This window comes from Syngnathus scovelli, chromosome 12, assembly GCF_024217435.2.
Source record: "Syngnathus scovelli strain Florida chromosome 12, RoL_Ssco_1.2, whole genome shotgun sequence".
NCBI lineage: Eukaryota > Metazoa > Chordata > Actinopteri > Syngnathiformes > Syngnathidae > Syngnathus > Syngnathus scovelli.
Window position 1 is genome coordinate 3004864 of NC_090858.1, and position 24175 is coordinate 3029038.

Genomic DNA, 24175 nt, shown 5'->3' on the forward strand with positions numbered 1-24175 from the left:
AGTGAAGGAGGCGCCGGAGTCAGCGAGTGACTTATAAAAGAATTTATTTCTCATGTGCACAAAAGGAATTGGAACAGAAGTGAAACAGAGCAATGATTGAGGCCACAGGGCTTCCCATATAGATTTTCTCCTCAGAAATCCTTTTTTTTTTTTTTTTTATGTCCATGACACATCTCCCGTAGCATCTTTACAACAGAGCTGCTCGCTCAGAGGTGCTCCACTTAGCACAGCTAAGATTCCCGTCCAAATGATGGTGGCGTGCACTCTGCCCTCAGACATGTCCAGCTGCATGTAGACAGAAATAAGCGAGTGTGGCAGTCTGTTTCTCTGACATCATCATGGTACCAGAGGATGTACAGTAGACGGGTCCACTAGGAGGCGGGAATGAGATGAATGTGTCTATACATTGAGAGCTGACCGTAAATTGGGTAAACCCAATGATCACAACATCGATAAATGGCTGGGACAGCAGTTAGCGCCGTGTATTTTTTTTCCTTTTTTTTTTTGCCACAGATTCGCTGAATTGAAGAGATCGTTTTTCTCCGTTGGAACAAAAGATGATACAGAAAGCCATTTAACTTGTTGCATAGTGACATAAAAACATCATCATGGCGTTATCATGGACAGGAAATGGACAAGGACGGCCTACCATTTTGTGACGTTAGCCTGCTACCGTTAGCATGTAGCCCGGGGTTTTTACACAGCAGTTGCGCCTTCCTCTACAGCACAACGTAACAATTAAGACACACATGTAAATGCATCGGTCTGTTTATCTACAAAGGGAGCCGCTTCAGTCGTGTGATAATATTTACAAAGGAAGGAATTGTCTTCACAATATTCACAAATCGTTCTACAAAGCAGCGGGAACACAAGAGTCGCCGGATTCGACCTCGCTCGTCGTGTTGTTAGCGACGTTTATCGGAGATAATACTGCTTCGTTTATGCACACGTACACTGTAAATAAAATATTAAATATCAAACTAAGTCTTTGGCAAATGTAGTTAAAGTACATTCACAAAACAGTAAAAAAAACAAAACTGAATTTTCTTTCAGTCCACAACGAGAGTTAAACGTGAGGCAAAAGGACAATTGTAAATGTTGTGAATGAAGTGGCATGGCGTTGAACAAATAGTTTTATAAGGCGTACGTAGCTAATTTACAGTTGGTATGCTCAACTGGAGGCATCTAGTGGTATGACAAAGTAGCTGAATAGGAATTTTTAGTATAGCCAAGAAGCTATGGCTTACAAAGTCCGCTAACTTCTACGATGCACACCTCATCGCTCTTGTTAAAAAAAAAAAAAAAAATCTGAATCAGAGAATTTGGAAAAAACTAGGTTACAGTGCAAAAAAGGAGCAAAGGATTCTCATGGACATAATTGGAATACTAGCAAAAATGTAACTATGCTCAAAATCTTTGTTTTTTTTAAACATTACAATTTGTGACAGGAAAAAAAATAATTTAACATTTAAAATTCCGAGTCGACATGTTTATTTTGAAAAACAATTTACATTTGATTGTTTGCCACATCCGGAGATGACGCTGCCATTTCTTTGTGGGATCAATAAAGAGGAAATATTGAAGCACCAGAGTCAAGACGTCCCTACGGTATGGTGCCATGATGAAAACTCGTGTCAAATTCTCGACAATTCTCTTTACCATCAAGCTACGAAATCGTCCCTCTTGGTTGTCTCATTTTAAAGTTCCTGTAAAGTGAAATAAATGTCTTCCACATTTGACACACCACAAAGAAGGGCTGTTACCAACCCTGACAAATTTTAGTGATCAAAACTTCATAATTGTGAAGTCACGCCATAGCGAGAGGTTCTAGCTAACAGCTAGCTTGCGAGCTAACCAAAGGATGAGCTGTAGATGAGTACACCTTCTCACTTTAAATAACAACATCGAGCAGTTCAGTAATTTGTGGCCTTTAGGGACAATGCATTTTTAGTATGCAAGCATAGCTAGCTAGCTAACTAACAAGCTAACGCTCGATACAATGTCATTTACACTTGTACCGGATAACCACTGATAGCAACAAAAATGTACGGAAGGCAGGCCTGACGCCAAAGTGCATCACTGGGCGCAAAAAAAAATTCTGAAAATCAATTCCGCCAAATAGGATACCACATATTTCTCATTATCTTCGAAAGTGTATCATGTCATTAGTACCAAATCTCAGACTTCACTTTACAGGGTCTTTAAGAACAGAAAAATACTGTCGTTCGTGATGTAAAAGGATGGTGAAGGGTGCATGAGTAAAAGAACAACACCAACAACAGCAAAAAAGCGGCAAAAATAAAAACCCACTTCATGTTTTTTCCCCCCCCACATGGACTCTTCACACGTCTTCAATTGAGATATTCCACAATATATATATTTATATAATCTCTTAAAAGTCAGTCTGGAGATGTTCGGGGCTGTGGGACAGCTTGATGTTTGCGGTGACTCTTATGGCCCAAAATGTGTGACGTGTTGGCAACCATCCTTCCTCGAGTCCGCGTGACCTGGTGGCTTTTTCCTTTCCTCACAAATTCCCTTTGACCTCAGTGTTTTCTCAGACGGGGACAACATGGAGACCCAAGCCGTGGCCTTGGAGTTTGAGCTGGTCTCCATGGTAACTAGTGGCGGTCGTAGGCAGCGGCAGCAGTGGGAGGTGCGGAGCCACGGGATGCGGCACTATAATAATAAGGGGAACCTGGAAGTTAACAGAAGAACCAGTCGTTGGAAAATACCATCGTACCCAGATGACATTTGCGTGCAGACAAATATATTTCTCCAAATGCGCACACGCAAGATTCACTTACTTAGTAACGCTGGATTGCTGAACCGCCATGCTTCGTTATAAGTCGTGTATTGTGGATGAGAATAAGGGTTTCCGGAAAAGTCCCCGCCTTTAGAACACATCAGCAGAAACAAACGTTACGAAAAAAGCTAATGAAAGAGGTGACCATGCCCGTTCATTCATTCGTTTTTGCCATGCTAACATCAATTTTGCCGCTTTGGTATCATCTCCAACGGAAATACCAAAAATTGAAACCTGACGTCAATCGTGGTTAGGTGGATCAGTTGTTCTACCAAAAACCGAGATTCTCTTTGCCTTCCTTCTAGCGCTAGACTCAGATTCCGTGAAATGCGTTATCAAGGGAGCTGCCTTTTGAGTTGTTCCTGGCCACGATGCGGTGCGCCCGCATCCGCCCGTGCTTGTCGTGTAACCGGACCTCATCCCTGAGAGAGATAGTGATTTAAATATTTACAGGCCCTCCACGCCTCTGTGTTTTGACCCTTAACTGTTTGCTATGAACCTGAACTGCAGGTTAAGTAGAGGGGAAAAAAGATACGCTCGGCAGCCCCGGGTGTCCGGGGAGGCGAAGAGAGGAGCGGAGGCGCTGTTTATCGACAGGGCTGGTGAAAGTGTGCCGTGTGGACACGGCCAGGGTAATGAGCGCTGGGAGCTGGAGTGTAACTGAGAGGAACTGTCCTATCTCATGGCCACTGATTGTGGTGATCGCCTATCGAGTTCATCTAATGTCCTCGTCCGCAGACGCAAACCGCAATCTAACACGGCTATAACAAGCTCGCCTCGATCTTTCGTATTAGCCAACGTGTTAGCTAGGTTTTTCTCGGAAATAAAGATGCACAAGAAGACCTAACCTCATACGTCTTTAAAAAGACGATTGGAAAGGTCGTCTATGTCCTTTACGAGTAATGACGTGTCACTCACCTGGAACCATTCCGGCGAGTGTAGAAGTGGGGTAGCTGCCTTGCCCCGTTGGGGGGACGTGAGGCGGGTAGCCTGGTAAGGTGGTGCTCGCCATGTCTCGACCTGGACGGATTCACAATCGCACTTGATTTGAATCGAGAAATGAACAAATCTTGTTCTATCATTTTATTCACCCGTTGTATGTTTCACCGTACATGGAGAACATACATTGGACAGATCACGCACGTGACTTGAGAGGGGAAAATGTTTGAAATAATGACGTTTTCTCATCAAGGACCTTAATAAGCCGACGTTGTAAGCGGCTTTCTAACTGACAGCAGGCCACCGAGAGCACTCTCTGATCTCTACTCCACATTCAGCCCTCTAATTAAATGTGACAGCACCAGGTCTGGCTTGATGAAGGGAGGGGGGGTGGGCACACGGGACACGGAGCCACAGGTCCAAAACAGGGCCTAGCGTCAACCCTATGCCTCTGCGATTGTCCCCCCCCCCCCCCCTCCCTTCCCCGACCTTCTCCCCAATTTGGCCTCCTGTCGCCCCCTCAGACGTTGGGCCCGTCACGAGGCAAGAAGGTCCAGGAGGCCCATTGTTAAGCCCAGAGACAAGCAAGAGGTCATAGCGGGAGAAAAGCAGGGTGAAACAGAGGGAGAGGGTAGTTAGTGTTAATGAGCGGGAAGCTGTATTGCTTCTGTATAAACAAAAGTTTTTTTTTTTTTCCATGCTTCTCCCTGGCAGATAAATCTAAACTAAATAGTTATTATAATTGAATGCAAATTGGATCGGGTTATATGGGGCCTTAAAATCTGTACCTGCTATAAATCGCTGGCCGGAATAGTGGTGGGAGTCGAGGCATCTACAGAGAGACTCGACTGCTGGGACAAGATGGCGGATAGGGACAAGTCCCCGACAGGGGACGGGGTGAAGGGGGCAAAGGATGCCTCATGGGGCTCCCGCTTTAAGTGCACGGACCGAAGGCGGATGACATGGGTGAAGCTCCGCTAGGAAAACATTTACACATACGGGACGCTTGATTAGGGACACCCCATCCGGTCGGGTTCGAGTTTATCTCACGGCTGTTTTTCTCGCCAGCGAATACCACGAACGTTGGCTGGCACACAGCTCCGACTGCTTTGATCTCATTTGGCTTGATGAGCCTTGGCGTCTTTCATGGCTTTGCCTCTCCAACCTATGCAATCAATGTACGCTCTTTGTCGACGTCCGCCTGCCGCAGAGCAGTTGGCTGGGGCCTGCCGGGGAGGGATGGCTCTTTCCCCGACACTATGATAGGCTCATTAGCTGCTTCCCCGCATCATTGTTGTTTTACAACAAGACTGTGTGTTGCGATTCCTCATTAAGATAAGGGCTGCTCTATGGAGGCGGAGATCCAGCCCTGTCAGCACTATCAACCTAATGCCAGAGAATCAACTGACTGCTTTCCCATAGAATCACACAGTGGGGCTTTCCAAATCTCATTTATCCCTCTTTTCACGTCCATTTCTGTGCAGCTGGAGCAGAATTACGGACGTGCATGTTCGGAAATCACGGGACGTGTTATCGGGAATCGATCATTTCGTCTAAGGTTGCGGGTTCAAATCCTGGTTTATTGTCGTCACTCTAAAAAATGACAATGAACCAACCCAAATAGATAAATTTGTCAAAACCTTTGACTGTTAATTGAAAGAGCTATTTTTTCAGTGAACAAAAATTTTTTTTTTCGTCCTCGTGATCAAATCATTACTGCGAGGCTGACATGAATATGTGGCAGAAGCGGATGCGCTACATCCAGTAACAAGGCCCCAACGTTTAATTGGCTCATCCCAGTCTGTCACATTTTCCCGTACATGGAAACGCAGTCCTCTTCAAGGATTATCCCAAGAACGCACTCTCCCGTCTTGATCTAATTATGTCGTCTCTTTAACGCGTTCAAATTGGGCACGTTTCAGAAATCTCTGCGCTAAACACATCGTGTTAGCCATTATAGTTTCCCGAGTCAGAAATGATCGTAACAATCGCCCCGAGCTTCATTATCGTCACCCTGTTTTCGATCCCGCAGATAAAATATCGAAATTGCCGTTCAGTCTCGGAGCCAAACTTCGATAAAGCTTGCCGAGAGCTCAGCTTATCTCCAACATGGGCACATCCGACCGCGGGTTTCTGTTTTCTCAACAGCCGAGCAAGCGTTGTCAAACAACTTAACGATACCGACGCTTCGTTCGAGATCACTGAACTCTGAAACTAATCAGACACGCCGTTGCTTATTGTCCTGGAGACGAGGCCGAGCCCCGAGCCTGTCAAATCGCACGCCTTGATGATGGAGGTGGAAGATAAACTCCAGGTCCTTTGGGACCCTTCTCCCAAACAAACGGGAAGACGCTATAGAGTTCTCTAACATCTGTCTCGGCCTCGCAAACCACGCCGTGTCCACAGACTTCATCAACCATAGAAATGGACTGTTAAGAACCTACAGCGGCCGTCTGAGTGATGTGTTCACACATTGTTGCAGAAGTCTTCTCTCTAGTGAGCATTTCATCCTTAAACACACTCCAAGGAACTTTGGAGAAGAAAACACTTTCTTCACAAGGTTTTTGCTACCTTGGTCAAATACGATCATCAAACCCCCAAAGCAGGGGTATTGTCGAGTCATTTCATTTGAATCCTTTTGGGGCAGGATTGGTTTTAAATGTGATAGTCCGGTCCAGTCGGATCCAGTCCGTACTTTACTTAAAACCGGTCACGCCACTTCCCAAACAACCAATTCGGAGTTGTCAGGTAAACAGAGGACACTATTGCTACTGCAACCTTGGAAGACAAACCTCAGCGATTCATGAATCATTCATCTTTAATAGATTATGCAAATTCCAGAACATAAAAATCAACAAGATCAATAACGGTGTGGATTTTAATTAGGAGCTGAAAACATTTCTAGAATGAATATAATCTCGTCGCTGCCGCTCCAGTACGGGAGAATAATTTATTGATAATTGGATGCCAGTTTAAGTGAGCGAGGTAATTTAGTATTTTTTTTTTTCCTCCAGCTTTGGCATTCATTCCTATTTGCTAATATTGCGCACTAACTACATACAGCCAATCAATCTTTGCAAAAAAAATGTCGTAAAAAGCGATTTGAAATGAGCATCTCCATCTAATGTTTGAAACGACCGCATCAAGGTTTGTTGGCTTGAAACGGAGTTTTATCATGAAGCCGTTTACGTTATATGGCTCCTGGCCCCCCCAGGTGGCTTGGAGGCCACCTGCTTTGCGTGTGCTCCCCCGAGCGAAACAGCTTTCATAGGAAAGGTCCGGCAGGAAAAAAAAAAAAAAAAAAAGCGCACCTTTCTTCTCCTGAGGCCCAACTTTTCTCGGTAAATCCACCTCCCACATACTCGGGAGGAAAAAGGGGGTCTTTCTTTTCTGAGTTAAGGTCTGGGGGGGCGGGGGATCATTTGAGAAGGGCCGATGTAGTTTTCAATCTTCCTGTCCTCGTCTTTACTTCTCTTTCACACACGCACACACACAATTATGTGACTTTTAATAAAAAAAGGCTAGCGTGTTATTGGAGGAAAACCTAACCCTCTCGTGGGAAAGAATCTCAACCGCCTCAATGAAACCAAATTTCAATTAGCCATCAAAAAGAAGCCACCGACCGACTGCCGTTATGCGATACGGCGACGACAAGCTATTTCTTGCGCCGCACCTGCCGTTACCTGCTGTAGATCAGGTTTTCTGGCCTCGTCTGGAATGGATTAATAACATTTACATTATTTCTAATGGGGAACTATGATTTGAGATACAACTGTTTTAAGTTATGGTCACGGACTGAATTAAACTTGTATCTCAAAGCAACACTGTATCTGATTGGATTTTGCATCCTTCACTTTATTAATTTATATCTTTTACGGCTCTCAGGGTGAGGCGGGGGGGGACAAGTTTGGACACCCGACTGCAGATCTTTAGAATCCACTCTCCTTTTGCCCTTTCACTCCCGGCGTTTAATCTTTCTTACTCTCCCCTGCTCACAATGAGACTCGGCAGCCAGCCACTCTCATCTCGCCGCCGCTGTCAATCAACAGCCTATCATAGCCTTTGATGACAAGCAAGGTGTCGCAGCGAGAACAGCAGCTGTCTCGTACGTGAAGTGCTCTCCCTCAATCTGTTAGCGGCCCGATCCAACTCCAACACCGGCAGCGTTGAGACCCCCCCGTATTGGATTTTTAGCGACCCCGGTCGAATGTATTTGAAAAAATATCTGTAACCGTTTAGCATCCTTGGTAGTCAGTAGGGAGTGAAAAGTTGGGGATAGCTCATCGTGGAAAGAGTGGCGTTTATCTCCTAAGCTTTAAACTTTAATCTCTTATGTGCAAGAATATAGCTAATTATCACCGTTATCATGCTGTGTTATTGGATGCCATAAACACTATTTTTAGTCATCAGCTGTTACTACCTTGATAGCGGCACACTAAAGGCTCCCTTTAATGGAAAATGGAATGAGTTGGAACGTCAGTGGGAAAACAACAAAAAGCGCTTTCGGAAAATTGTATGGCTTGATGATCGAAAGGGGGATTCGAGAAAGGGGGGAGGGCGCCATAAACGGTAGTATTGACTTAATGTTGTTGGTTTACTGTGCACAGTGGATGGAGCGTACCTGTCACAACCGAGTAGCTCTGGGAGACGCTGGAGGCCAGGTCGGAGCTGCCGCTGCTGGAGAGGCTGGGCTTCACGTCTTCCAGGCCGGGGTTCAGGGACGGGAGTGAGTACTCGTTCGCCTGCGTCGATACAATTAAAGGGTCATTGGGAAATCTGGACGCAAAATTTGTTTGGATTAAATTTAGGCCACGCATCACTCTCAGAATTCCTCCCATTATAATTTTGACACTTATTTTTATATCCCAATAAATAGACCACCTTGATTTATATATATTTTTTGGCCGATTCTGGAATGCTGTTCCCTCGGATGTCTAGCTCCCGCGGCAACAGTCCTCCCGCCTGTGCTTTTTTTTTTTTTTAACCGAGTCCCTGTGATGTAGTACGTATGCATGCATTAAGGCCTCGTCTGAAGGAGAAGCGAGGCAGGCAAGTCGAGCTAGCGCGGGATGAGAGAGGGATTGGGAGACGAGTGAAAGGACGGGGTGTCAGCTGGCGCTTTGTGCTCCGCTGCAGTCATCCCTGTGACCAGTCAAGGGAGGAGACATTCAAGGCTTTGTTGCAGGAGAGACATGTGGTTGTGTTTTTAAAAAGAGAGCCCCCTCACACACTCCCCCCCCCCCAAAAAAAAATCTCCTGTTGTGCGCTACCTCCAATAAACATCTTTTCGTCGTCAATTCCCATTTTATTTTACGCCGTGAAAAGAATCGCATTGATCTGCTTTGAGTCGGGGCGATGGCACTTCCTCTTCTTCAAGGGGATAAGTGTGCGTGCTCGTATCAGAGGGCATCTGTTTGTCTCAATGGGACGGGGGTCCCTCAGGGGGCGAGCCGCTGACCCCGGCCTTGTCCGCCTCTATCCCAGATAAACTCTAATTGTCTGCCTACAACTGTTCCCCGGCACTAGGCTGGATGTTCCTCTCTATTCCGCCGGGCCTCCGCGGCACAAGAGCCATTTTGTCATGCAGATGAGCCGCGGGGCAGCGGCGGGCAGAGCCCGGGCGGGCGGCGAGCGCAGAATGACCCCGACCACATGGCTGCCAGAAGTGTGGGAGGGGTGAGGCCTATTGAGCCCGGACCTCTTCAAAATGGCTTTTTAATGCTCTGACGCAGACACCAGACAAGCCCCTTAATAGCAAGTGTACCCCAAAAGGGGAGAGGGGGGGGGGGCACACACAAAGAGTGCAACCTGATTAATATTGCCGCAAATTAAAAGGGATTTTTCTCCACCCATTTGCGATGCCATTTCCAGCCCCCCCCCCCTCTTGCCTTTCTCCTCCACCTTTTTAATACCGTTTTCCGTGCTCTTTGTGATTGCAAGTCATTTCCAATTCGCTTTGGTATTGATCTTGCCGTAGAAATCACTTTGGTAATTAGCTGCATTAGGGACTGTATAGCGGGCCGCGGCGCTGTCCCCCTGATTTATCGCCGCTGTAATTCCCAGCGATCGCGCAGAGATGAAAATGAACTCAATTAGGGGGCGGCGCTCGGGCTGCCTAGGCCCCCACATAGAGTTGGCACGGCAGAATTAATCGTCTCTTGTTGTTTAACTCTGGGATTCATGTAAATAAAGGTTAGCCGCTATAATAGACCGGAGCCGGAAGATCTTACTCGCGTTGGGAAATGTGCCGCCGCCGGCTCACCTGCTCGGGTTTGATGTGTTCCGAGGTGGGGAAGACATCCGGGTAGGAGGGGCGTTCAAAAACGCGGTCCAGGGCCTCCAACTGCTGTTGGGTGAACGCGTCCGCTCGCAGGTGCTTCCTTAAACTCTCCACGCTGCCCTGAGAATCGCTGCCCGGGACGGAACCGTCAGAACCGCCTAAGGAAAGAAGTGAAGGACAATGTTTTGTTGTCTGTCTTCTCGATGGCTTCATCATAAGAGTCCATTCGCTGCCATTCAAACTTTGTGCATTACCTTGACCAGGATGAAATCACAACGTTCATTTTATCCATGTTGTAAGCTCACAAATGGAATATTCTTCCATTTGAGGCGCAGCCTGGATTCGATTATTTTGAATCCATTCATTTGTGACATTTCTGGAGGACGGCCTCCGCCCATCCTGGATTTTTTTTTTTGAAGAGCGCTGCTGATACTTTTGCCTCGACAGTGTATATTCCCAAAAGCCCAGCTTTTGGAGCTACCACCTCAGTGACAAGCTAGTGAACCCCCAGCCACGAGGATATACTTTTATTTATTTATTTTTCTTAACGGAGCCTTTCAGCCTACCATATCCCCGGAGGCTTTGTGAGATAAGCACCAGGCAAACGTGTTTTTGAGCAAAACGGGAGTGAGAGTGATGGCGAGAGGAGCAGCGGCAGTAAATTGCGATGGGGAACAACCTGCATGTCTGGCTTTTTTTTTTTTTTTATCTACCTCGACTCTGCATCGTACACCCAGGCGGCTCCCGCGTCCTCCACCTCTCCTCGGCGGCCGCCATCAGCGCGCTCATCATGTGATAGGTCTATGGTAATTGATGGATTACCTTCAGCGCAAATATATACGTGGAAAGGAGGGCAGGGCGCCTCTTTCAGGAGGTGGGAGGGGTGGGGCGTCAGGGTCATAATTCAGGATTACCTCTCACATAGCCAAAACACTCTCGCACATATCTGATAAATATCCTGATGTCCTCGTGTAATAGAAGGCCGAGAATACACATTTTAGTTTACTAGTGTGTGAAAAAAGGAGCCTATGTGAGTATTTAGGAGTATAAGAAGAGTGGAAAAAAAATATGTGAGAGCATTTCAGTACCATTACACGATTTCTTCAGTTTGAGTGGAAACAATGTGTGAGAGCATTTTAGTTGTTTTTTCCTCAGTGTGTGAGTGGGAAAAATGTGTCAGAGCATTTCATTGCATGAGAAAACTTCAATGTAAGTGGAAAAAAATGTGTGAGAGCTTTTAATTAGTGTGTGTAAGAATGTTCCTGTAAAGTGTGTGTGAGATTTTCAGTAGTATCTCTTGGCGCTCCCTCGCTACTTGTGAGAGTTGTGTGTGCCCGTGAGAGGTAATCCTGAATTATGTCCGTGACGGCCCTGCGATTCCGTCCACAGCCTCTCATTCTGCCAAAGGGAAATGGAGAGCCATTATTTAACGCTACTATTTCCCGCCAAAGGTATTAGCCCCTTCCCTGCATATTGCCTGTCGCCCGGGGAAGCAGAATGGAGCGAGGTCCGAAAGACGACGGAGGGCGGCGAGGGCAAGCGTATGCATTTCCTCACACGGTCGCCTTCTATACAAACAAATGAGCCCTCTCCTTTTTCCCGATCTCTGACCCCATTCCACCGCCGCCGTGGCACACTCATCACAACCCGCCCCCCCCCAAAAAAAAAGAACTGTAGGTAAACCACCCAGCCGGCATTCCCGCCTCCCTCCCTCCCTCCCTCCCTCCCTCCCTTCCTCCGCCACCAGCGGATGAGGGCTTAGCTCCCGTACAAATCTGTCATTCTAAATTTGCAGCAGATTATGTTCTCTCCTGGGCCAGGCGCCGCTGATATATGATATGCAAGTCCACTATTGATTGCCCGATCCGCCGGCGGAGGAGGGAGACGAAATGAACTCGGAATGAACAGCATGCCTCAACTCATTGTGCGTATAATACTCTACTTAATCCCACATTTTTCTCTGCTATGGAATTCAATTGATCAATCATGTTCCACTGATGGTACCATTTCGGGGGCGTTATTGCCATTCTGCTCGGCTGCTTGACCTTTTTTCAATGGTTGAGGCCAGGGGATGAACCTGGCTCGCACCAAGAAATAGATCCGCGGGGGGAATGGAATGGAGAACGGCAATTGGCTGCCGGTGGGTGTATGTGTGGACGGCGATGGAGGGCGTGATGGCTGTGTTTTACGGGGGGAAAGACACTCGATTGACTTGTGTTTTTGTGGTACGCTTGCCACAGCCATTTTTCTCGTACCTCCACCAAAATGAGATTTTTGTTTGCGGTATTATAGAGAAAAACGAAAAGCTTCATTAATTTTTCTCGTTTTTTTTTTAATTTAATTGAGTCCGTCATTAGATTTTCACCAAAAATGCGTCAAACTTAATTTCCTCTACCATTCCAGAATTTTACATAATTTGGGCTTCCAGCTCATGAAACAAATCGAGCCCATGCTCCCCATAACCGCTTTATTTATAAAAGAAATTCATTCCACCTTTCCTCTTTTGCCAATTATGCACATGGAGGCTTTTCAAATTTGTCGTGCGACCCCCGCAAAAAATAAATAAATAAAAAATGACAGACTCTGCCTTTCAGCGGAATTAACAGTAAATCATGCGTTTTGAGAATTCCCCATTAGGGGCTGATGTTTGACATATATCATATAAGATGGCTGCAATAAATCAGATTCATCCTTTTGACAGTCAGTGTGTCAAGTGAAGTGTGAAGCCCAACTGTCAGCCGTGTGTGTGTGTGTGTGTGTGTGTGTGTGTGTGTGTCTCATTGACTGGTCTGTTTCATTTTCTCTGTGTTTTTTTTTTTTTTTTTGTTGCAATCCCTTCGGGTGCCTCAGCAGGTATCCGCGCTATCACTCCCACAGCACCAGCTGACCGTGTTTCTTTCTCTTAACGGCGGCGTGCGAGGAGATAAGCCAAGATAAAAACAAGACACGTCAAAACAGCCATTTTCACACGCCGTCCCTTTCGTAAAGCGCCTTAATAACCTCTCTTTGATCACCCCCCCCCCCCCCCTGCAGAGATTTCAGTGTTTCCAACTCACAAACACGAGCTAGCGATAAACCGTCCAAATCGTGATGGAAACAATTAGCCTAGCGCGCTTGAAATTTGCGCCTGTATTGATCCACGGCTAACCCAAGCTACAACGCTATCAAGACTCTGTTTTGGGGGGATGTAAATGTCCCACTGTGGCACGGTGGCACTCTCATGTCCTCCTTTCATCTCCACGTTTGTCTGATAAGATAAACCGAGGGGAGACCCAGGCAGGAGCTTGTTTGAAAGGCAAATGAATTCCTCCACAGCGCCTCGCTATAAATCATCGGCTTCCCGACATCACGAGGCCTTTACCTCGTCCGGCCTGCGCTGATAGCTAGCATCATCACAAATTGGGGCATCATTTGTTGATTTTGCTTTCCTTTCTTTTTTTTTTTTTTTTTAAACGCATTTAGAGAAGAAATAGGAAGGGGGCTCAAACAAAGTGGTATACCCAGAGGGTGAACACTGCTTCCCTGTAAGCTAGCTATATTTATGAAACCTCTGATGCGGAAATGAGAGCGGTGGGGGGAGGGCTGAGCGGTAGAGAGAGAAAGAGACAGCACTGCCTGGGCTGTTAAGATCCTGTTATGTTACATCGTGTTTAAGAGCTTTATTAATTCGATTTAGCACCATCAGCCAGTTTACTGACTGTCAGCAGGCGTCAAGATGCTTCTTGATGCTCGCACTCGCTGTACTCCCCCCTCCCCTTCCTTTTTTTTCTCGATTTAATTTCAACTCTGGATGCTAATCTAAACAGAAGCAGGCTAATACGCACAATGTCGTATGAAGAAAATGAGAAGGCTATTCATTAGACAGCAATGTTAAATCCTAAAAACTGATTTGGAATTTGAAACAAGACCTTTTGTTTTTGGTGACCACTTTGCTATTTATTATGACTACTACGACCGCAGCGTGAGGTTAGCTAGCTAGCTAGTTAGCGGGACATCTTGAAAATACATCTACTCTACCACTCTTACCAAAGTCCTACTTTTAGTCGATGATTTTAATTTTCAACACTTTGGCAGGGTTTTTAACAGCACTCCTCTGTGTGGTGCCCACTTCAGAAGACATTTATTTTCACCTCACTGTGACTTTAAAGAGAAAATTGGAATTGTCCATTCAGACAGTTATCTAGTGCACCCCTGTCCTGCTTTTATACGACTTCTCATTTGCTCAGCGCTCTTGAACCAGCCCGCCGTTTAGCATTTTCAAGTTTTTTTTTTCTTTTTTTTTTTTTTTGGCGGAAACATAATTATTCCTCTTGCCTATTTCTCCCTCCTCAAGCTGAGTAATGCGTCGCTCCATTAATTCTCAGCGTCGCTGGCCGTAATTGACTTTTCCCTGACATGATTCCTTCTCCATCCGGCGAATTGCCTCTCCGTATATGAAGAGATATATATTTATGTGTGTTTGTATCATAAAGGGTGCCACCGTTTACAACGCCAGCCATGTCGCCGAACGCAAATGGTTAACCCGGAAATAAGACGCCGTCAATAAGACGTGGGAGGAGGGGAGACCCTTTTGTGTCCTCTTCCAACACTATGGCCGCCTCTTGTCTCCATGTTCCGCTCTGTGGACCCTCTCATACCTGCCCCCCCCCTCCTCTCTTCATTCCACCCATCCTCCCATCATGGCGCTCATGATGCTATTTATTTCTCTTTTGCCACGGGTGCATTTATTTTCCAAAGCGCGCCACTATTGACTCATTGTCACGGACTGGCTTGACTAGCCAACCAGCGGAGGCTCGGGTTAAAAGCCACACGCTAACTGATTTAAACTCGGCCGGCGGGTCGCGCGTGTTAAAAGCTACACACGCCGTACAATCATCCAACACGGCCCGATATCTCATGCGAACAAATCAAAACACGGAGCCCCGGTAATCAGTCGGGCTCGGCTCCTGCGTACAGCCTCCTTTCTTTTACGTCACGACTTCACAACCCCGCCAGGCCGTATTTTCATTTTCTCATCAGCTTCCTCTCCCGCCGTGCTACAATCACAAGTTATGACCTTTGTTCTGATTTATCACCGTAGCTCCTCCCGAGAGTTCCGCTGGACTCCGTTCAGGAGGTGCCGATCCAAACTTGAGGTCACATCAACCCGCCCTGGCCTCGACTACTGTGGTTGAAGGTAAATCTGCATGAACCTGTCTCCCTTTTTAATTAGCTCCTTAATTTATTTTCTTGATGTGAACAGCCGGAACCGTACCACTCCTGCAGTTGTCAGGTTTTTTTTTTGTTTGGAATTTGAAAAACGACTACATCAAAGTATCACTGGGGGAGTTCACGATAAATATATATTTTTTTGGTTTGACATGTGTGACAACGGCACAACAGTTGTCACCTCGACATGGCATTCCCAACGCGCGTTTAAAAGAGCGAGCGAGTACAACGGGCTAATTTCCCTACTTTTGCTTTTAATGCATTTGGCAAGGAGCAACATTCCATTTCCTGTAATGAGATACACAAATAAATGCGGCTGTGGATAGATTTGGAGCGGAGCGGAGTGGCGTTGGCGGCGGCGAAGCTGGCGGTGGAGGCTAAAGGACACCTTCTTCCCAGCGTTGTCGTAATTGCTATCGCTGCTCGCAGACATGCAAAGCAATCTCTCCGCAGATAGGGTTGAGACTTTTTTTTTTTTTTCCCCTCTCCCCTTAAGGCTATTTCTTTTGTCTTTTTCGATAGCTTGCGCATCCACGATAGAGCACGGGGAAAGAAAGGGGGGGGGCGGGGTGTTAATTTGTGAATTAATAGCTTCCTCTCTGCAGAATTGCAAATTCCTTTAAATGTCACCATGTTCAGAGGGTGAAGAGCATTTGAGGGGTGGGGGGTGCAAATTGTCACCCTTATTTCATACACGTATATATTTGCAAAAATACATCCACCTTTGACCCGGCCCTCTCATGTTGATTTCAAATGATTCATTTTAGCTTCCGTCCCTTTAAGGGCCGAAAACAACAAGAACATTAAGTGCAGTGATCTGCTTGACCCCCCCCCCAAAAAAGCAAACAAGATTCAACTTACAATGTCCGATTTTCCTTCCGTCCAAGTGGTTGCCAGTCCAGAGAACTAAAAAGATAGAAACATAAACGTGGGAATAGGCCTTTTTTTTTATTTTTTATTTTTTTTATCACATGCTCTTCAGAAAATGTTGACACACACACTCTGGCTGTGTTGCTACACCTTCTCAGGTCTCCACCGGGGACATGTTAATTCCCAGGCATTAAAAAAGCCAATTGTTTGCACGTCCAATAATCTATTAGCCCTCGGGCAGCGTGTGTCCACAATGAGAAAATCTGGCTCGGACCGGTTTGCCTTCTGCTTAATCTTTGAATGGATCTGCGTGTTTTTCTTTGCCAAATTGTCGTTTTGTTTGTCTAAAAATAGTATCGATTAATTGCGGACAGTTAATTTGCTGATATCGCACGATGTTTGAACGAGGTCTAAAATAGAAACGTTTGGCAACAAACAAGGCATCAGAAACAAGCTTGATTGAATCACAAGACCCCCCCCCCCACCCGCCTGATACACAACATAACAAGTCACCGGAGACGCCACTCGGAAACAACCTCGGCGGCTGTCATAAATGCCGCAAAAAAACTTCAGACGGACGAGCGAGAGCGGGAATTCGAGAGAGAGCATCCTCGTTTGCTCACCTTCATCTCGTTTCCTCTTCTCGCCGTTGGAGCGGGGGATTCCCAGGATGCCGTTGATGGAGTAGGATCCTACGGGATCGTTGGAGGCGCTGGTCACAGGCGGGGAGGCTGTGCTGGGTACTGATAGGGAAATATTTCAGTCAGGTTTTGTTGGGCAAAACTACCGTAATACACTAATAGATGCACACCAAGAAGGCAAATGCAACAGTAATATTTACAGTACTAAAAGAATATATGCTTGTGAGAATTGTTTTTGTCTCTCTACATGTGTTGCTTCACCATTTGTGTTCAAATCATCATTTTAGTAGGGTTATATCGCGCCTATCAGGTCTATTTTGTGAATTTTTCCTAATAGATAGCACACTATTGGATGATTAAAAAAAAGCAAACCAGTAGGGCCAACGAGTAAAAACTTTTTGGACTTAAATTCAGCATCCATACGTAAGCCGCACTTAATTTAAAACTTTTAAATGTGCGGAAAATACGGTAAATTATTCAGAATTTGTAATTAAGCAGCCTAGGATTGTTCACTAAAATTTTTGCAAAAAAAATCTATATACTAATTAAATAATATTACAGGAATCTAACTGAATGATTCAGAACACAGATGGTGGACTACATATGTAATTTGTTCACTTAAAAGGGATTTTTTTTTTTAATATAGTGGACGATACACTGTAATGTCCACCACAAAAAAAATGACGATATAATTTAACCCAAAATAAGCCCAGACAGTGAAAGAGTGACTAATTCCCCACACAGCCTCAGTGTGAATATTAACCGTGCTTTTCCGTTTATTCCGTGAAGTCCCAACTCTCACCTATGGTGTGTCCCGGCGTGGAGAGCGGCGTGACGGATCCGTCGGGGGACGGGTGGAACTGCTGCTGGACTTTGGTGCGGATAATCCTGGTAAAGTGAACAACACCCACACACACACACACGCAAACTCAATCAATGCCGCCTCCCGAGCGTGGAGATTTCACAGCGGGCCGGGCCGCCCCGGGACGCTTTAAACACAGCTCATCATGTCCACTTAGGCTCCGTGCATGCCAAAGAGCGCCGCGGTCCGAGGGGCCCCGCTCGTATCCTCTCTATTCCAACCCCAAATAGGCAATCTCTTGCTTTTGGACTCAATCTCTTGAGTTTGTATGTGTGCTTTTCAATCTGGCTGGATTGTGAGCTCCGAAATATGATGGAGTCCAACAACACACACATGCGAGCATGGGGACAATGTGACATGGCGGGAAAGTCTTCATTGCACTTTGGTCTGAATGATCTTGCAAACAAAGCATGAAATCACATCAATTCACCTCAATGATCAGCTTGACTGACTCTACCTGGCCAAGTCTAATAATCTCCCTCCCCCCCCCTGGCTGCCTCTTTTCCTCTCAACCCGACATCCATTTCTGTCATATCTACTTGCGAGACCACGTTCGGCACCAACTGCCGCTGAGGAAACAATTGCGAGCCACCGTCTGTTAAAATTTACAACGATGTCGTTTGCCCGCGTTTGACGAGGTTGTTTTGTTTTTTTTCTTCCCTGGAAGTTGGCATCAACAAAAACTTGATTCAGCACTCGTTTCGGGTTGTTGAGCATCATAATCTTATGCTCGGCGCTTTGGAACGAACTAAAGACAACAAAATCTGCTGAATTGATCTGATGCAAAGCTCCAGGGCAGGCCTCCGGATGAACTTTAGCTTTGTTAGTTTAATTTTCATCGAAACTTGCCATTGAAAGCGTAAATAGGACTTTATTTTAAAACTGATTTCAAATGGGTAAAAAAAATAATCTTGCAAAATCTCACACCGCAGTGTTTAAAATCAATACAATTTGTAAGAAACATGAAATCGACACAAACAATCGGCCTTCGCGGGCCACATAAAATTCGGTCGCTGGCCGGATCTGGCCCCCGAGCCTCAAGTTAGACACCAGTGCCATAAACTGTAGTCGGCGACAGAAAACTTGGCCTCACGTGATACTTGTAACAACATAGAAAAAAGGAATTGTAAAGTAACTTTTGTGTATAGAATAATTTGTTAATATTTTGCTTTAGCATATTAGCCGGATTAAAATTGCGCAATATCAAAGTGGCTTTTCTGTACACTGTCCTTCCTTCACCTTTGCTTCTCCCTCACCTCTCTCCCTTCATCCCATCCTCGCCGGCCGCACTGACAATCGGCCCGGCCTTCAAACAAGCATAATACGAGGATCGCTGTAATTCTTTTAGGCAAACACACGTTTACGCTGGGATTTGCACAAGCTCTTTTGTCAACGCCGATCGCATTACATCGCACCGTGACCGTGATAATCTTTTGATTGACACGCGAGCATGAGATCATTGAATAACAGTCGGCGTCGGGGATCCCGCGTCGGGGGCCGACAGGTGTGACAAAAGAGAATTACAGGGTGTGTGTGTGTGTGTGTTTGGGCAGCGAGGGGTTAACGTCCTCAGGGGGGGAAAATTGTACACTGGTTTCATGTGTCTCATGTGTCCCCCGTCCTCCACAAAAGGCCCCGCAGCTTCTTCCAGAAAACACACATCAATATTTTATTTGAATTTCTAACATCTCACCACAACGGTTATCTGACCGCATGGCTTGAGGGAGACTCATAAATTCAAGGACTTTGTTTTCCACTCCGCGTTGTCGCTATTGAATAAGCAATTTTCGACGGGGCGAATTAACGACTTTTGTGTTCCGGGCCGGTGTGGAAAGAAGGGAAATCCCCTGAAGGAATATTAAAATGGGGGATCAATAGTCGCTTCTTGGGGGGGGGACCACGCGGCAGAAAGCAAACCCGCCTCCTTGTCATCTTTAATAATTCAAGGTGGGAAAAGCCGGGACATCCTCTTTAGTCGGGAGAGCAGAGGTCAGATCCCCTTTAACCGCGAAGACCGCCGACTCGCTGCAGCCTCGCCAAACAACAACCCCGCAGGTGCGCGCTGGAGAAACTCACTTTTTTTTCCGCCCCCCCACCCCCAGCAGCTATTATGAGACATTGTTGGCAAGTTAGAAAAACATACCGCTAGAGCCCAATGTCAATTATTAACACTCGTAGGCAAGCGTGTTTTTAAAAGTCAAGCCAATTTTAGCAGCAACAGGTCACACACACATCAACACACACACACACTACCTGACTGAATATTTTATCTGACTTGCCATGCACTTGGAAAGACAAAATAAAAAACGAATAGAAAGGCCTAAAAACATTCAACCCACCAATGCTAAGACACACACACACACACAATTTTCTCTCTCTCTCTCTCTCTCTCTCTCTCTCTCTCTCTCTTCTTCTCGCTCTCCCCCTCTCTGTCACTCTCTGCATGTGTGTGCGTGTGTGAACCTCCAGCTTTTTCTACCTTTAGTTGGACGTGTTATGAGACTCTCCTCAGCTCATTAAAATGTAATGCCGATGACCAGCTCTCTGGAACGGTGGCTCCTAACCAAAGTTCAACACTCCTCCAAGGGCACTTTTTCCCCCTATCGCCACCACCAGCGTCATCAAACTCTCGCCAAAGACATTTGAGCCCATTTATGGTAGAAATAGGAAACTATTTTAAGCTAAATGAAGTAATGAGTAGTGATTTTTTTTTTTTAATATCGTCATTTTTTTTTATTTGAATAGATATAATTGTATAGGTTTTTTTCATTAATTGGACGTAAAAGAATAAAGTCCCAATTATGATAGGAATAGAAAGCATTTTAGGCTAAGCATAAAATAAATGTAATATATTAATTTTTAAAAAAAATTCAAATAGAATTAGCATACATTTTATCCATACATATTGTATAGACACAGTAATAATACTAATAATATGGTCTCACTTAAAGCAGGAATAAAAATTATATTATGAAATAGATTTGTTGTCTAAATGGGTTTAAAGGTATCAATCTACTAATATGAATAATGATAATAATAAAAATTATAATTACAATGAATCATATTTGATGCTACAGCAAATGTGATTATTTGCTGTGTGAATATTTGCTGCATTATATTAGTTTATAATTACATATTGAATATACATGTTAGTAATACAAACAATGTTAAGTTATAAAATCAAATATATGATTTTATCCAGAAGAAAGATTTACAATAGGTGTAATAACCCATTTGTGACAGGAATAAATAGTACATTGGGCTTTATATATTAAAAACATTTTAGGAATTTATGGACAGATTATAAATTATTATAGTTCATAAGATCAATATCAACATGAAGTCAGAGGTCATCTATAGATTACACGTACCACATAATTATGGAACAAAAATCCATTTATGATAGCAATAGAAACAACACAACGTTTTTCAAAACGTGTCCAAGTTGCATTTCCAATCGGAACGATAAGAACGGTGTCAAAAGCAGCCGATTGTTGTCCAATGAGAGGCGACACGTCACGTGTCCCGCTGCGCTCCGCCTATTCAAGCATTTTGCGGGCATTTCCCCGCCGCCTGCAGACCTGCTTACACCCTATCGATCGCTTTTTTATCGAGACAGATGTGATTTTTTTCCTCCCCCCCCTCCCCCCTCCATGCTCTCTCTCCTCCTCCACTCTGCGTGTTTGACGGCCAGGTGGATTGAATTGCATTTGCAACAGACCACCCAAGTTTGGACGCAAAATAATAATAATCATAATAAGTTTGTACCTGTTGATGGACGAGACGCTTGGCACGGTGTCGTTGTCGCACACGCCTTCGGCCAATAGCCGGTCCCGGATCTCCCAGGCGAACATGGTCGGGTTCTGCCGCTTGTACTCTGCAATCTTATCCACCACTTTCGGGGTCGCCACCTTCGGTTTGGACCCCCCGATCACACCCGGTTTAATACTCCCCGTCTCGTAGTACCTGCACACAGTGCACGTTTAATGTCGACAGCGATTCATATAGTTTTTTTTTTTTGCAGTTAGTGCGTGGATTCGGAATACACACAAAAAATACACATTTTCTTTTAAAATCACATCTACGGCGCTGGGTGGAGTGGGAGTGGGTTTAAACAAGTGTGCATGCATGACATGCCACCATGACGTATTAGTTATTATACCTAAAAATCAAAATAAGATTTTTTTTTTTTTTAAAAAGCAATGTTTCTGACAAACATTCAGTGTGTGTGCATTGAAATACCTCTGAAATGCCTTCTGATAGCTGGGAAAAAAATATATGTCAAAATATTACCTCTCGTGCTCACGTGTGTAGAATTAGACAGAAAAGCAAAAAAAATAAAAATAAAAAAATCCCGCGTTTTAGGGATTGCGATTTTATTTCCCATTTCGCAAAGCTAAAAAAAAAAAGGGCAATGTGCAAGCAAAAAATAAATAAATAAATAAAAAGCTGACTTCTATACATCACAATATGGCTGAGGTTAGAATGGAGCTGCGACGAGATTGATGTTTTGAAACTTGGTGCGTTCGTGGATTTTTTTTTTTATGATTTATTATTTTTTTACCTGCCGAGTATTTTGCTGACGCAGCCGTGACTGACCCGGAGCTGTCTGGAGATGTCACACGGGCGGACCCCTTGGTGGGCAAGCTCCACGATCCGCTGCCGCACCACGTCCGGCAGGGGTCTGCCGTTCACGAACACCCCGCCGAGTTGGTTCACGCCGCCGTGCCCTGCGTGGGATACAACAGCGGCACCGGGGAGGGGGGAAGCATAACATTACATACCTGAAGACGACTCACCTGCCTTCAATTCGCGCTTTTTTTTTTTATTATTAGTCGCGGGGGTGTTATTAATGCGTAAAATGCGTGCGTAAAAGGACTTCCCTGTCCAGCTGAGGTCATATTTTCCAAGATCAGCTCGTGCAGTGCAACACATGTCGCGAGTATTACGTTTCGCCCTGTTGAATTTTCCCTGCACGATTATAGTAAATAATTCAAATGACCTTTGATAACTCATATTACAAACGCGGATAAATAATTGAGGCGCAGGCCGGGGCTCGTGTCAAACAAAATTTGTATTTTTAATGCTTTAATTCTTCTTATTTTTTAGCACGCTAATGAGAAATTGTTTGACATCATTTACACACACTGGGCTCCATAATGTGATGTCACAGGTAATAAAAAGCTTTGTATTCAAATTGAGGATTTCAGCAGCTCACGCGAAAAAAAAAAATAAATATAATCAGAAATAAAAATAGCCTTGATGAAAAAGTGGAATTTGTATTTTGGAGGAATTTGTAAGGGCTGGCGTTTAATATTTTTGTAGGATTCAAATCGTAGTAAAATGTTGTTTTTGGAATAGCACAATTTTTAAACACAATAAAATATGACATCACGCTTGTTTAAGTTCTGCCCAATATACTTCGAATTTTGAACGAAGTCTGTCAGATTTTCATTGCTGTTTCGAGAAACCAAATTCAAGTTTTCCTATAATAAAAAAAATAGTGTTAATGTTGACTTTCCGTCACTTCCTTCACATTAAACAAAATCAAGGATGGCGAAGTGAGCATTGTAAAATAATAATTATAAAATCACATGCTGAGGTCTCACAAAAAGCACCCTTCGTTTTCCCACACATTTGTCAGAAAAACACTAGCAAACTCGATCCATCCTTTCCTTTCCAAATTATCACTGATATTTATTTATTCCCAATGATTATTTTTCGATATTTTCAAAAGACTCACGGTGCATGGCGGAGAAGGGGTCTGCTTTGCAGTGAATATCCATGGGATAGCAGAGCAAAGATAGGTAATCGACTGAGGTCGCCGTCTCGCCTCGATGGTGCAGCAGCCGTTAAAGGAAAAAAAATAATAATATCAAAAGAAAACACGCCAAACAGTCCGCGTGGTCGATATGGAGTCCGCGTGGGCTGCCGCGGAGTGCAACTTCTCAGCTCTTCCAAGAAAGAATTCGTCCGTGTAGAAAATAATGATAATAAAAACACACACTCAAAAAAAAAAAAAAAAAAAGAATCGGAGGTGGGTGGGCGGTGTGGGTGGGGGGCGTCAGGTGCAGCGCATGACCCACGCGTGCGGCTGCGGCATCAGAGTAGCGGACTTTCCACGCGGGTCCGACCGAGCAGCGCGAGAAATCCTCCTCGATCCACGGCAAGTGCGCGAGCGTCGGCGGCGGCGTATGGGGTCCCCCCCCAGGTGGCTCGATCGGAGGAAGAAAAACAGCCCCCCTCAAACAAAAAAAACAAAAAAAAAATAGTAATTCAAGGGGGTGGGCGCGGGGGGTGGGTGGGTAAGGGGGGGGCGGAGATGACAACAAGCGGGTCCCCCTCTCCTCCGGAATGGACCGTGCCTGCCTGCCTGAGCTTTGGGTTGAGAATGAAGCCCCACTCGCTTGTGTGTCTGTTTCTAAAAGTCCCTCAGACACCCCCCCCCCCCCCTCCTCACTCCTACTCCCCTCCTTCCTCCTCCTCCTTCTTCTTCTATCACTCCATCCCACAGATCCCCTCCGCATAGAGATGGATGACTTGTCAGACAAAGGCAATAGATTCCAACA

General features: G+C 45.2%; 1 protein-coding gene across 2 annotated transcripts; it reads right to left on the bottom strand.

The window, feature by feature from the left end:
• Nucleotides 1-27: 27 nt before the first annotated feature.
• pax2a (paired box 2a) lies at nt 28-23918 on the bottom strand. 2 transcript variants are annotated; one of them, XM_049735684.2, is made up of 11 exons: nt 23350-23918; nt 22171-22336; nt 21375-21572; nt 17547-17632; nt 16727-16846; nt 16095-16139; nt 10008-10183; nt 8367-8487; nt 3725-3826; nt 2808-2894; nt 28-2679 (listed from the first exon to the last, which is right to left on the bottom strand). In XM_049735684.2, the coding sequence occupies exons 1-11, from the start codon at nt 23390-23392 to the stop codon at nt 2558-2560; spliced, it is 1266 nt and encodes a 421-aa protein (XP_049591641.1). In that variant the 5' UTR covers nt 23393-23918; the 3' UTR covers nt 28-2557. The 2 variants fall into 2 exon arrangements, with proteins under 2 accessions (XP_049591641.1, XP_049591640.1); XM_049735683.2 differs by having other exon boundaries at nt 28-2698; nt 23350-23904.
• Between the last annotated feature and the right edge of the window lie 257 nt (nt 23919-24175).